This window comes from Eurytemora carolleeae, unplaced genomic scaffold (assembly GCF_000591075.1).
Source record: "Eurytemora carolleeae unplaced genomic scaffold, Eaff_2.0 scaffold270, whole genome shotgun sequence".
In the NCBI taxonomy this organism is placed as follows: domain Eukaryota; kingdom Metazoa; phylum Arthropoda; class Copepoda; order Calanoida; family Temoridae; genus Eurytemora; species Eurytemora carolleeae.
The window spans coordinates 303,560-317,088 of NW_019396168.1; the positions used below are offsets into that span (position 1 = coordinate 303,560).

General features: G+C 32.4%; 1 protein-coding gene across 1 annotated transcript; it reads left to right on the top strand.

Annotated features, from left to right (window-relative positions):
• Positions 1-2,004: 2,004 nt before the first annotated feature.
• On the top strand, positions 2,005-11,468 carry LOC111697034 (uncharacterized). The gene is made up of 12 exons (XM_023466900.1): positions 2,005-2,129; positions 2,342-2,906; positions 3,068-3,191; positions 4,028-4,087; positions 4,257-4,357; positions 5,050-5,178; positions 5,655-5,760; positions 6,183-6,352; positions 7,677-7,713; positions 8,936-9,045; positions 10,064-10,142; positions 10,970-11,468. Exons 2-12 carry the CDS (start codon positions 2,869-2,871, stop codon positions 11,336-11,338), a joined length of 1,323 nt encoding a protein of 440 aa, XP_023322668.1. The 5' UTR covers positions 2,005-2,129; positions 2,342-2,868; the 3' UTR covers positions 11,339-11,468.
• The last annotated feature ends 2,061 nt before the right edge of the window (positions 11,469-13,529 follow it).

Below are 13,529 nucleotides of genomic sequence, written 5' to 3' on the forward strand. Positions count from 1 at the left end.
TTCCCTGTAAGCTGCTCCTAGCTGCTATACACACTACACAGCTTGAAATGACAGTATTTCTACATTTCAGCAGCTGTCCTCCGTAAAAACATGTAGCCATCATCAAACATCGGCCATCTTCCTTAATGACGTGCTGCCTTCTTTCAGCCGGGTACGGGGTACGGGACGCCGGTGTACTCGCTGACTCGTAGCTCAAAGTTTTGTTGTAATGCAATCAGCGATTGCATTGATTAAGTTTTATAAAAAATAAAAATTAAAAGTGTCCATCCCAGCTTTACGTGAAATCAAATGTTTCTCTAACAGTAATTCCAAATTCACTATCTAGTTATGTGACGTGATTTTCACCTGATTATCTAATTCTTAACCCGGAAAAGTTTAATCTGGTTCTGTGCTTCAAGTTGCATTTTATGCTCAAACAATTTTTGTAAAATGACCTAATAAAGTACATTTTCTGCATCTCCACGATTCTGAAATCTGACTATAAATTGCAAATAAACAAATCAAAACCGTAATTAATAGTTTACTCTAACCCCCCTTTCTATTAGTTTTTTGCATGACCTTTAATTTTAAGTTATTTTGTATTATGTAAGGGTAAGGTTAGGTTAAGACAATTTTTGGACCGAGCGAGGACAGGGTAGGGGGCCGGGCGCTGATGTCACATGGTCAATTATATCCATTTCTCATACATTTAAGATCCAGGTACAAAATTGAAAGGAGAGGGGAGGGGGTCCAAAAATCGTTATTTAGTCGAGGGTTGGAAGCCTCCAGTGTCTCCCTGGAGCCACTTTGAGAAATAAATTTGGAAAGAAAACAATTTATACACAAAAAAAAACATATACAAATTTGAATAGGATTTATAATCATTACATTCTAAATACAACTATCACATTTGAGGAAGCTAAACTTTCTACGCCAGATATTGAAAAAAGAATCAAAACAATCAGGAAAGCCAAAAAATGAAAAAAAAGTGTCAAGGCTTTTATTTCAACACTACCACCCTCTTCTTGTTCTTTTTGGATGTGTGGGGAAATAAGTCATAGATGCACATTTTATTTCTTCTTAAAAATCATCCCCCCCCCCCCTCCCAGATGTATATTTCAAGTTTTAAAAATTGATAGCCTTAAAAAATATTCTTTTAAATAATTTGGCTACTGCTTAGTGAGAAGTATCCGTGGTATGTGTATGAGACAAATGGCAATGTAGTGGGATATGCTTATGCTTCTTGCTTCAAAAATAGGAATTTTTTCAATCATAGTTTTAGACTTTTTAGTGGTTTGAATTTTTATCAGAGACTATCAATTTTCCAAATTTAAGATTGGGATGAAGAGAGCATTATTATCAAATTCTTAATTGCTTATAAAATCGGAAAGGATGAGAGGGAACTAATGAATTTTAAAAAGGGGAAATGATTTTTAAAAAAATATATATAAAATAAACCCCCCATTGTTAAAAGTGCGCTGACTATTTCATATTTGTTTTCTAATAAGTTTGATAAAATTCAAAGGAGTGCATATGATGCAACTGTCGAGACTTCACTGTACGTAGATCCGGATTTTGTGAATGCTGGAGTCGGAAGTATTTTGTACGAGGGTCTTCTGGAGAAATTAAGAGCTTTGGGTTTACATGTCGCAATGGCAATAATAACTGTTCCTAACATCCCTAGTACTAGGGACAAACAGCTAGATTTTATTAGATTAAAGAATAATTGATTGAATTTTTAATTTATTAGTGTTTAAATAATCTAGGTATACATGTTGCTAAAAAGTCACGAAAGCCTCTAACAAAATAATTGATTGATTGTTTGGCGCCTTAGATATACCCTTTAAAAGATTGAAACTACAATTGAGAGAGATCCCTATGGGTCATAACGGTTTGAGTAATAGAAAAGTTCCATGTTGTTCATGTATGATTGATAGATTGGCTGGTTAATGGATTGAATGATAAATTGATCAGTTAACTGATTATTACCTGGAATTAAGAAAATAATCGTAGCTGTCTTGTTAGGTTGCATAAGCGTCTTGGATTTGAACTGGTTGGATGTTTAAAGGAAGTTGGATTTAAATTCAACAAACGCCTTGATGTCGAGTACTGGCAGCTTTTTCTGTAATGATTTGACTTAAATACCAGGGGTATATGTTTTATTGAAAAATCACCCCACTTCCCTTTTTAAATATTTTCCACTTTTTCTTGGGGGTTATCACAGTGGGGGAAATAAATGATTTTCAAGGAGTAAACATTTGAATTCTGATTAAAAACTTGATTAACAACTTTTCATTATTTCCTCAAAATATCCAATTTTATCATTTCTATTCTAAAAAATAAATACCCCTGCCAACATCAGCGTTTATTCTTATTTTAAATATACCTATGTTGGTGATGGGAATTTTTTTTACGACAAAATACTATTTTTGTACCTGACACTACTGCCTAACTATCGTTTTTATGTATTTATATTGATGTCGACAAGTTTGAAATAATATTTGTTTTTGATATTTTATTCCATTTTTGTACCTGACACTATAATGCCTAACCATTCTGAAAGTTAAAATTTTAAATGTTTTTATTGTGATGAAGAACAAGTTTTAAGAATTGTTCTGTTTGTTCAATGCAGAGAATGACTTTAATTTACGAAAATCTGAGAACTATTTTATTTCTCACCATTCTGCCAGACTGAAATATTCACCAAATTTTTTAAAAAAATGAATAAGTATTAAGCTCGAAGAAAATGAACATAAACCTTACCTAACATGTATCGTATGATGTATCAAGTATATACCAGTGTTCTATTATACAAGAATATTTTTTAGCATTTTTTGTTCAGAATTTATACTAATTCTCAACAACTTGTATATTTCATATTTCAGAAAAATGCCGTATCCCAGATACAATTCATATCCTTCATCAAGGTAATTCTTTTAATATATATATTTCTGGGCAACAGGGTTTAAAAATCGCCCCCATCTCTTATCCCCTGAGCGGAGATTTTATTTATTACATACCTTCTCCATTTTTCTCATATGAACCTTGAACATGACCCAGAAACAAAGTTGAACCTAGAAATATCTAGGTCCAACGTGAACCCTTGGGACGGAGGAATGGGAGGTATGGGAGGTCTCCTCCCTAACCCTGTAGATCCCATGGCTCTGGTCGGAAACCTTGTCGGAGCTCTCATGCATCAGAATATCCCTCAGGTTAACTATTAAAGAGACATTTCAACAAAATATCAGGAGTGTATATTTTCTTAATAATTCCTCACGTTCGGAAAAACAAGTTTTAGCTTAAACGGTATGCTCAATAAACAGTGGTATCTTATAAGCCTTGATCTGGTGAATAATGTGGAAGATATCGTCGATTTATTTATTGAAAAGTGTCACATTTCTGACAATTTCTTCCATTGTTTTAGAGAAACTTCAATTATAAATATTCAATTTATAAACAGAGAAACATGCAAATCTTATTCAGTCCTTGATTAAACCGTTATTAATCTAAGGCCGAATTTAAAGATTTAAATTTAAGCCGTGGCTCAAATATAGTTGGTTTCACTTAAAATTGTATTCAATGTTTCAAGATTTAAGCCGGTGCTTAATTGAAACCGGTTTTTGGCGGATTTAAGACGCGGCTCAAATTCATTAAATTCGGACACGGAAATCATTAAAGGGAAGGTTACTTGAAATTATAGTTTCTGTAAACACAAATTCTTCGAATCTTTAGCTACGTCTCATGTTAACTGAAAGTCAACGTGAGTAACATAATTAAGGCAGATATTTTTTTTTTTTACATCAGTGCTTTCTTCTGAAAAAACTGACATTTTTATCTCTTTAAGAATCTCCTTTTATAACAGGTCTTTCTGTTGAACATGTTGCAAACTCTGCACTGTCTTTAAGTTTTATAAATGCGCTATGAAATATATTTTACCTATTCACCATTTAAAAATTATTTTCTTAATTTGTGTGCAGTCAAAAATTAATTGTTAAAATTAAAAACTTTCTTCCGCTAGTTTCAACTTTTGTATTTTTATTTGTTCTAGGGAATGGGTGTTCCAATGCATTCAATGCAACGAAATGACAGACATGATCTCATGCCCAGGGTAAGTTTAATGTATTAAAAAGTGTTATTATCATTCAAATTTTTTTGGAATTTTTTGAAAACTTTGGAACATCTCCTTTTTGACCCACTGGAGCGGTCACTCTTTCTCCTGTTTTTCTTTTCTCCGACCCCAGTGTTGCCCGGTCCTGTTGACCGTTTTCTCCTTGTAGCGGGGTGGACGGGATCGATCTCCTGTACGACGGCGAGGAAGATCTAGGTCACGTGACAAGAGAAGGAGAAGTCCAAGACGAAGGTCTCCGCCAGCTGACAGGTAGACTACTAGACATCTTCATCTCATCATAAACAGGTTTTTTTTCTTGGCGCGAAAACTTGGAAATCTTCGAAATTGAATTTAGAAATCTTCAAAATTTTCAAGTGCACTACAGATCTTTTCTATTCTTTATTTTGTTAAAAGTTAATAGTCAGTGGTTTTGGCGGCACTTTTTCTAAGCGACTCAGGCGACCGACAGCTTAGACTCTTTATTTTTAAAGTGATTTTGCCTGAGATCTGGCAATTTAAACAGATGGCGCTATAAGAGAGCAAATCATGCTCTGTAAACACTTTCTCTTTAAAATGAGTTTAGTTTGCAGCGGTTACGCAAGACCCTCCTCAGTTTCAGGTTCAAATTGTACATTTCGAAATATCTTGATTCTTGGCAAATATAATTTGATTTTAGAACATTTTGAAGAAATAAAATTGACCTATTTCGCCGAATCGCTTGATCTTGATTTTTGATGTGGCACTCAACTAGGTAAAATGCTTGAACCACAGTTGAAATTGGTCCCGAGATTCACAACACAAAGTTTTGACCTGTTTTTCGTTTTGTTTGTAAAATCACTTCTTGGATTTCTTCAGCATAGACAAGCATGAAACTACCCTCATTTCCTATTCTCAGATAAAAGTTAAAAAGTTACTGTTGTGAAAGGTGTATGGTACTTGAATAAAACCTTGTTGTATATCAGGGCCGAGCATGAGATCTATATCGGGAATTACCCTGCAGGGTTCAAGGAGCCAGAGCTCAAGACCCTCTTCACGGAGTACAACATTGAAGTCGGCAAGATCAGGATGAAGAGTGATCATAATAGCAAAGTGTGAGTTCTACCGTTCATAATCTTTTTCATAGTCAAGACCTTTTATCTTAACAATTAACCTCGAGATCAGTATATTCTTTTCAACAACAATTTATCTGATATTATACGAGGAAAATAAGAATAAAACTGCTTGTGGCATCCATAAAACTGTGGAATAGGAAGACTTAGACTCAAGTTTTGATTTTCAATATTCTCCAATAGACATGAAACACTGGTATTGTGCTGTGTACAATGTACAAACACCCAGTTCACTTCATAACTTAATTTTCAAGCTGCGGGTGAATTCATTGCCATTTAACATCAAACTAACAAAAGATTGCTTAATGGACGTTAAACTTTTCCACGGATTTATGCGTCTCTTTGTTTATGAAAACTTTTTATAGTTGGCATTTTGATCCCACAGATTGGCATTTCATAAATAATTTTCTTCCAAGATAAGATCTTATTTTTCCTTTTTTATAAAAAAACATTTCTAGGTTTGCGTTTGCTGAGACTACTAGTATGGAGATGGTTGAGAAAGCAATTGCTACGATGGACGGCAAGGAAATTCAAGGAAGAAGAATGCGAGTACGAGGATCAAAGGTTGTTTTTTAGAATATAATTTTATCAAATCGTCAAATTCTGAAATATAAAATTTATTTATTTAAAACAAGAACTTAAAGAAAATTACTTAGCAATGGGATCAAAGGTTGGTTATTTTAAATAAAATTTGACAATCGGAAGATTCTTAAATAAAAAAAACTCATATTTAAACGAAGAATTTAACAAGAATTACGTCACAGTGGTTTATGAAAATTATGCTAATCAAAAAAGACTAGTAATGTGTGAAAAGTGAAAGAGTTTAAGGGTAAAATAGATTTATGTTTGGGTAAAAATTATCAAAATGAAGGTTTAAAATTCTTGAACTTTTTTAAATTTTGGTGTCAATATTTTATTTTTTCCTTTAATCGTTTAAAATCATTTTTTCCTTTTTTCAAACCTTCAAGAAAACCAAGTTTGTTCAGGATACTGAGAATAAGAGAAGGGACGGAGGTAAGAAGACAGGAGGGGGAAGGAATAACAGGAACAGCGGAAGGAATAATGATAAAAAGGAAAAGACTAAAAATGTTCGTGTCCCAACAGTTGAAGACAGCAAACCATACCTTGTTACCGCGTTCATGGCTTTTCTGGACAGGTTAGTGTATAACAGCACAAAGGACAAATGGTATATTTTTAATTTTTTTTTTGTAAAATCATTCCCCCCCTCTTGGAAATTTAAAGTTATGTATGATTGCCATTTGACACAATTTAGAGAATAACTCTAAAATGTGGAAAAGAAAAAAAGTTAATATTTTCTAAATTACAATTTTTCTTTTTCATATCCAGATCATCAAATAACTTTTCTGAAATTCTTATAATCATATATTCAATTTATGTAAATCTTTGAAGAAAAACAAATATATGTATATTTAAATTTTCAAAATTTTTTTTATCAAAATAGGCTGGTTGGTTAAAAAAGCTATATTTTTATATTTTTTTTCCCTTTATATTTCATGACGTGTAGAGGCAGTGTACCAGCTCAGTTTTAGAGTAGTAATAATGATTATATTGTTAATACTAAAGGCTTGAGCTAATATAATAATTTCAGTACAGGTATAAACTGTTGTAAAACTAAGCAGTTCGTGTAAATCATGAAAAACAAAAACAAATAATTTTGTAAATTTACAAGATAATATAAAAATGTATTTTGGAGCACAAAAAAGGGATTTTTACGAAAAAAGATGGTTGGTTGAAATCAAAAATTGCTGAAGTTTTTTTTATAATCTCCAACCATCTAATATGATGGGGGGTGAGGGGTACAGCTCAGTTTTAGAGTATTAATAATCTTAATATTATTAATACTAAAGGCTTGGGCTAATATAATAATTTCAGTACAGGTATAAACTGCTGGAAAACTAAGCAATTTGTGTATATCATGAAAAACAAGCTTAAGAGAAAAAATGTAAATTTTTCTCAGATGGAGTTTTCTGAGGCCAGATGGTAACCGTTAAGTAGTTAAACCCCGTAGACTAATTTAAACCATTTCTTTTTAACCTAAATCAAGAGAAGTGGTTTGACATCGCTTCCGCAGTTCAACTACCTCGAGCTACTTATTAAATATGGAACTAGTTTCTTACGCTTTCTTCTGAAGCTTTTTTTCTTTTTTTTAAAAAGGAAAAAGATGATGCTGAAAACCTAAATTTATAAAAGTCTCGTGGACGTTTCTAGATTTAAAACCTCGCTAAGATATACTACAGTACTACACTGGTAGGCGATAATATCAATACAATGAAGACCACTTTCGGTTTTAATTTTTATTTATATCAAGCTGTTAAGCAGCATGGATATTGGATACACATAAACATATAGAAGTCGAGAGAAGCCGTCAATTAAAAAAGCTTCTCTTTGATCTGCTAGTTCATTTGTAATTCAAAAAAATTCTAAACAATCAAAACTTAATTAGAATTTTGGTGTTTTAGGGAGATTGTTAAACAAGCTGAGGGTTCGGAATCAAAGGTATGTGTTTTCCTACTTTATGAGATAAATTCAAAGATATATGAATAACAATTATTTAGTGTACCCCTCACAACTCATAAATCAAACTTCCAAAGTTATCTAAAGCTGAAGTTTAATTTTTATACGTAAAAACATGATTTTTTAGATTCAAAGAAGAAAAAGTCCCATTTTAATTTTCCCCTTGAAGATGTTTCCTGAATGTTCTGTAAACATTAACTTCTTGTGTTTATAATAAAAAATAGCTTACCAGTAGTTTACATTTGTACAGTGGGCTTACGTTTTATATTGTTATATTGTTTTGGTTTTGCTTAGATACCATTTTTGGTAATAAAAAAGCGACTCTATAACTGGATGTTTTTTTTTTACTTTATATTCTCGACTAGCTGTTCTTGAACATGTTTAAGGGTTTGACACCCTTGGTATAGTCTGGCAAACTGTTCCATGGGTTTATCAAAAAGAGTTAATTTTTATTTAGAATTGAATTGCTTCACAATTAGATTAAAACTACTATTGGATTGTCTTGTCAGTCTATATACGTCGTTCAGTGAATAGATTTCTTTCAGTGACAAAACTTGTCTCCCGAGCTGGAGACTCAAGAGCTGGATACCCTTTTAATACTTACGGCTTAATCTCGATATCCACTGTGGACACTTTTGATTTTCTGCCTAATCCTCTATTTTGGATCATTTATCCCTGCTGGGTTCCGACTAATATGAGCGTTCTCTCATTGATTGCGGGCAAAGTTTTCCGGCTTCTGATTACCGGTTCGGTTCGGTTTCTTAAATTTTAGACATGTTCACGGATATCAAATGAAGATTTAATAAATCTGCAGAGCTGGGAACTTTTGAATGGTGGATATCGGGATTAATGCTTAATCCACTCTTTTTCTTAATCTCCATAGCTGAAAACTTTAGAATGGGATATCCTTAATCCCGATCGGTTAATTAATCTGGAGATTAATAACAAGAGGAGAACAAGCATTATTTAATTTCGAGATTAAGAAAAAGAGTGGATGAAGCCTTAATCCCGATATCCACCATTCAAAAGTTCCCAGCTCTGATTAAATAATGTTTGTTTTCCTCTTGCTATTAATCTCCAGATTAAATAACCGATCGGTATTAAAAAAGAGGATATCAAGCAGTAATCTCGATATCCACAATACAAGAGTTTCCAACTCTAAACACTTGTCAAGTTCTTCAGATCATAACTCTGCAACTTCTAGGACTTGATGGAGGCTGCCAGCGTAGCCCTTAAGGCGGCCTTTAGTCTACCAGAGGACACAAGCTTCGTAATCAGTAGAGAGATCGAGGACATTTTCTTCAGGGCGGCCAGGTATAAAAAATGGTGAAAATTACTTCTTTTTTTAGAACGATTCGAAATTATCAGATTTTGTTTTAAAAATCCTTTCATCCGCTATTTAAAAATAAAAAGAGGATAAATCTCCGTTTTGTTGACTAAGATTTTTTATCTTTTATTCTAATTCTTAACATATTGAGTATTTAAAGGAACATTTTAAACTAAAAGAGAATATTTAGTTGGTCGTCCAATAAGACTTATTTTAAACTGATCGCTAGAAGAAAACTAGACTATAGCGGTAGGTAGTAATGTGCCTTTAGTTTGTTCGTTTTTACACATATTTTCTTTCAGGTTAAAAATTTGACGAAAGTGTAGAAAAATTGTTTATTCTAAACATTTGCTTTTCTTTCACAATTTCAAATTTTTTTATGGACAGAATCAGTGCTTAGGATCCGGATCCGAATCCCCGCAATATTTTGGTTTCCTGGATCCGGATCCGCAAAAATATGGGGATCCACGGATCAGGATCCAAGGGGCAAAATATTTTCAAAAACTGCATAAACAAAATTTACTTAAAAAAACCAAATCTTAAACTATTAAAAAAGAAAGTTAATATAAATTTCCTGATTTCTGAATGGTTCATCAAGTTTTAGCAATAAAAGCAAGCGAAAAAAATGAGACAAAAAATTGAAAATTTTGCTTTTTAAAAAAGACTCAGTAAATTTTTTAAGAAATAACCTGGATCTGGATCCATTTTTTTCAAGTGCGGATCCAGGATCCGGATCCGCATAAAAATTAATTGGATTCTAAAATTAACTGGACAGAATAAAAATGCAGATAACGACCCAAAAACGATGCAACATCGATAGTGTTGTAACGATCGTTTTTCATTTTTTTTTAGGATGAAGATATTGCAAAGTAAAAGAAAGTTGAAATATTGGAAGTTTTATTGATTTTTCTAAACGATCCCAAACGATAAACACTACTAGCTGTAGGAAACTACAAATGTAAGAAAAAAATTGTCATTCTCTGTAGATAATCCTGATTTATTTAGACTTGATATAGTTCTCCCTGAGGAACCGGAAGAACAGGAAGAGGAAGTGGAGAAAACTAACGAAGAAGGACAAGAACAGGTGAAGCAGATTACAAAGGGACGGGTCGCGTATTTTGAAAGCATCTAAGACAATCAAAATATGAATAAAGTAATTGAGCTTTCGCCACAAATTCAAAATGTCTAATCTTTGCAACCTGATGGAGGGAAGTTGATTTTTCAAACTTGGATTATTTGATCGAACAAACTTGATAGTTTGAAATATCTAAGGTATAAGACATTGGGTTGCCTAGATATAGGGATTAGTAAATTAGAGTTTATGACAGAGACTCAATTCCATTCGTATTTGTCGTATTGTGCTATATAAGATATAAACTAGCTGTGGGGTTCTCATGAAAACTCGGAATTAATTTGGCCTGTGATACGTATGAATGTAAATTATCTTCACCATTCATTTAAAAATGGCTACTCCGCCCGTATTTTTTTTAAAATCTTCATATATATATTTATTCAGATTATTCATAGATTTAAGGAAAACAGTTTCTTAATTTTTTTCTACAAATACAATACATTTTACGATAAACATGAACATCTTATTTATCACTAGAAGTGATCTTAGCTAATATTTTAAAAGCTTAAACCTGAATAAAGTCCGGCTGTAGCGTCTATTTACGCCCAAGCAAATGAAAAATTACATACATAACGTTTCCAAATCTACACTCATACCCTAAACCGGACTTTACAAAAGCTTGAGTTTATGTTAGGTCGGGTTTTAATATAAAAATGTTAGCTCTAAAATTTGCACTGCGGTTTAATATGTATTTGTTTTTCTATAGTGTCCTTCATAGTCGTCTTTTTCAAATAGACAATTTTTAAATAGTTTTTGAATATTATATATTTTAATTGTAGGCTTCTGAGAATATCGACAATACTGAGACTCAAGAAGCTTTTGCAATGGACGCTGATACTTCTACTACTACTGATGCAACTGCTACTGCTACTGATACAGTTGCCACATCTGATGTTGCAGAAAAGAAAGAATATGAACCTGAGACTGCTGAAGTCCTTGACATTGCTGAAGATGAAAGTAAGGTTGAGGATGAGGAGGAGATGAACCTAGACGATGATAATATTATGGAGGATCTGGAGAATGCGTTGGCAGAGGACGAGGATGAACCGGAAATGGAAGGTCTCCTGGATGAGGCGAAGGAGGTTGAACCCGAGGCTGTCCAGACTCCTGCCCGTGGACGGGGTAGGGGACGAAGAGGAAAACGTTAAAGAATTTATTCTACACGACGCCATTATTAGATTTTTGATTTTTTTTGAAGTATGTTTTGTGTTACTGTCATAAATTTGTTATTTGAAAATAAATCTGTTTTTCTTCAATAAATTCGCTGTAACTATCATAGTCAGTGTTCATCTTGCATTAATATTACTGAAACATAAAGCCTATTAATATTTACATAGATTAACTCTAGACTTAATTAACACAGATTACACAATGGTTATTATTCAAAACCCAAAACTCTTTAAAATTAATTCAAAATTCGAAAGAACGACGGGTTCAATGAACGACAAATTTACGGAAATGAATAATACATATTGTTTGAAAAATGCTTCTTTTATCAGTAGTTCCAACAGTATCCAGTAATCAAGGACAATTAAGTTTTTTCTTTTCACCAACATAAGTTTACATTAAGTTTGTTAAGTTTATTGAAACAATCTCACCCGTAGAGCTATGCTGGTATCCGGTGTCACTCAATGAGTGGTCCCTTCCCCCTATTGGTTACACCATTTAAGCAATTTTTGACATCAGACGCAATGCTTCGACACTTTAGATATTTATTAAAGTAATATGATTCAGGGGGGGGGTACGAGAGCTTTAGTGCAGGGGGCATCTTATGCGCGCGCCGAATCTTTTGTGAACCCCTAAAAAACCCCTATTTTGACAAAAGTACTGATTATTTTTTTTATTAAAGAACCACATATCTTTCATAGTCTGCTTTGTGAAGAGGGAGGAAACCACCGGACGCTATGATCCTCCGCTATGCGGAAATGAGCATGGGAAATACCTCAAAATGTGCCTGTGTAATACAGGATTTTTTAAACTTGTGTTTTAGGTTTAAATAAAAGATTTTTTTCAAATTTTTCGACATAGTGGCATGAGAGGTTTGTTTTCTCAAAGATAAGAAGTATTTATCAATTATCATAAGTAGTGCTTAATTATTACTAATTAAGTGGAATATAAAACCTTAAAAAAATTTTTACGTGAAAAAGAATATAATTACAGAAAAATTTGAATTGAATTTCATCTTGCATAATCGTTGATTTAAGCGATACCTTCTTTTGCAGTTCAAATTAGATATGTTATCGCGGAGCAGCAAAAAAATTAAGTAGGGTTTTATTTGCAAGCAAAAAAATATTTCTTTCCATTCAATAACTTAATGAATGATACGTGATCACATTTATTTCACATTTTAGTTTTTAACATCTTAAATTATGTACATAATTTTCTCCTAAAGTCGGAATAAAAAGCTATTTGTATGTCCTATTCAAATTACAGTTACCAGGGAGGGTGTCTATTTATAGAATGGTATGTCCAATCAGTACCCGTTAAGCCAGTAAGAATTTAGCGTGAATGACAATGAAATATCCGAACTATCATGAAAACTAGAAAAACGTCAATGATTTTATTCTTTGTTGTTAATGTAGGGTGCCGATGTGAATAGGACCTTCTTGATAGGTTATTTACAATATCTTCAGTACCTTTAAACAATGATAAGATGTTTATCAAAGTAAAGAAATAAGGAAAAAAATTTGAGGTCTTCATTTTTTATTAGTTGAAATTCATGCCGTCTTTATTAGCATATAAAAGATCGAATTTATCAGTCGATTTAAATTTCTAATAACATGACACAGAAGTCGTGTTGATTCATATTTATTAATTTTAAAATAAATTAATATGAATTTGGATTCAACAGACCTTAAACTAACAGAATTTTATTTTAAAGATTTCATAAAGAGAGGTCATCTTTATAAATTATTTATTGATTTTTTTATACGATACATTTTTACTATCACCCCCTATCAATTTTCATTTAAAATATTACAAATAAATATTACCCTAATTTACAAGATATTTTCATCACAAATGAGATCATACTTTTCATTTTTAATAATATCTTAAACAAGAGAATCCATTAAGTTTTCAGTTATTAAAAAACAAATACTACTTTCGCTCTACATAAAACCAAAATAAGTGAATTTGTAACAAACGAAAAGACGGGTAAACATTTTAAATCTTGTAACTCGCCAAAAATCATAAAAAAAAGATTTCGAGCTGAATACGCCCTTAATTAATAAGAATATTACAATATTAGATAAAACGCCGCTTTTTTGGATGAAATTGTAGTTCACTTATTTATTTAATATAGCAATGCAAAAAGATAATTAAGGCTTACTACAAATA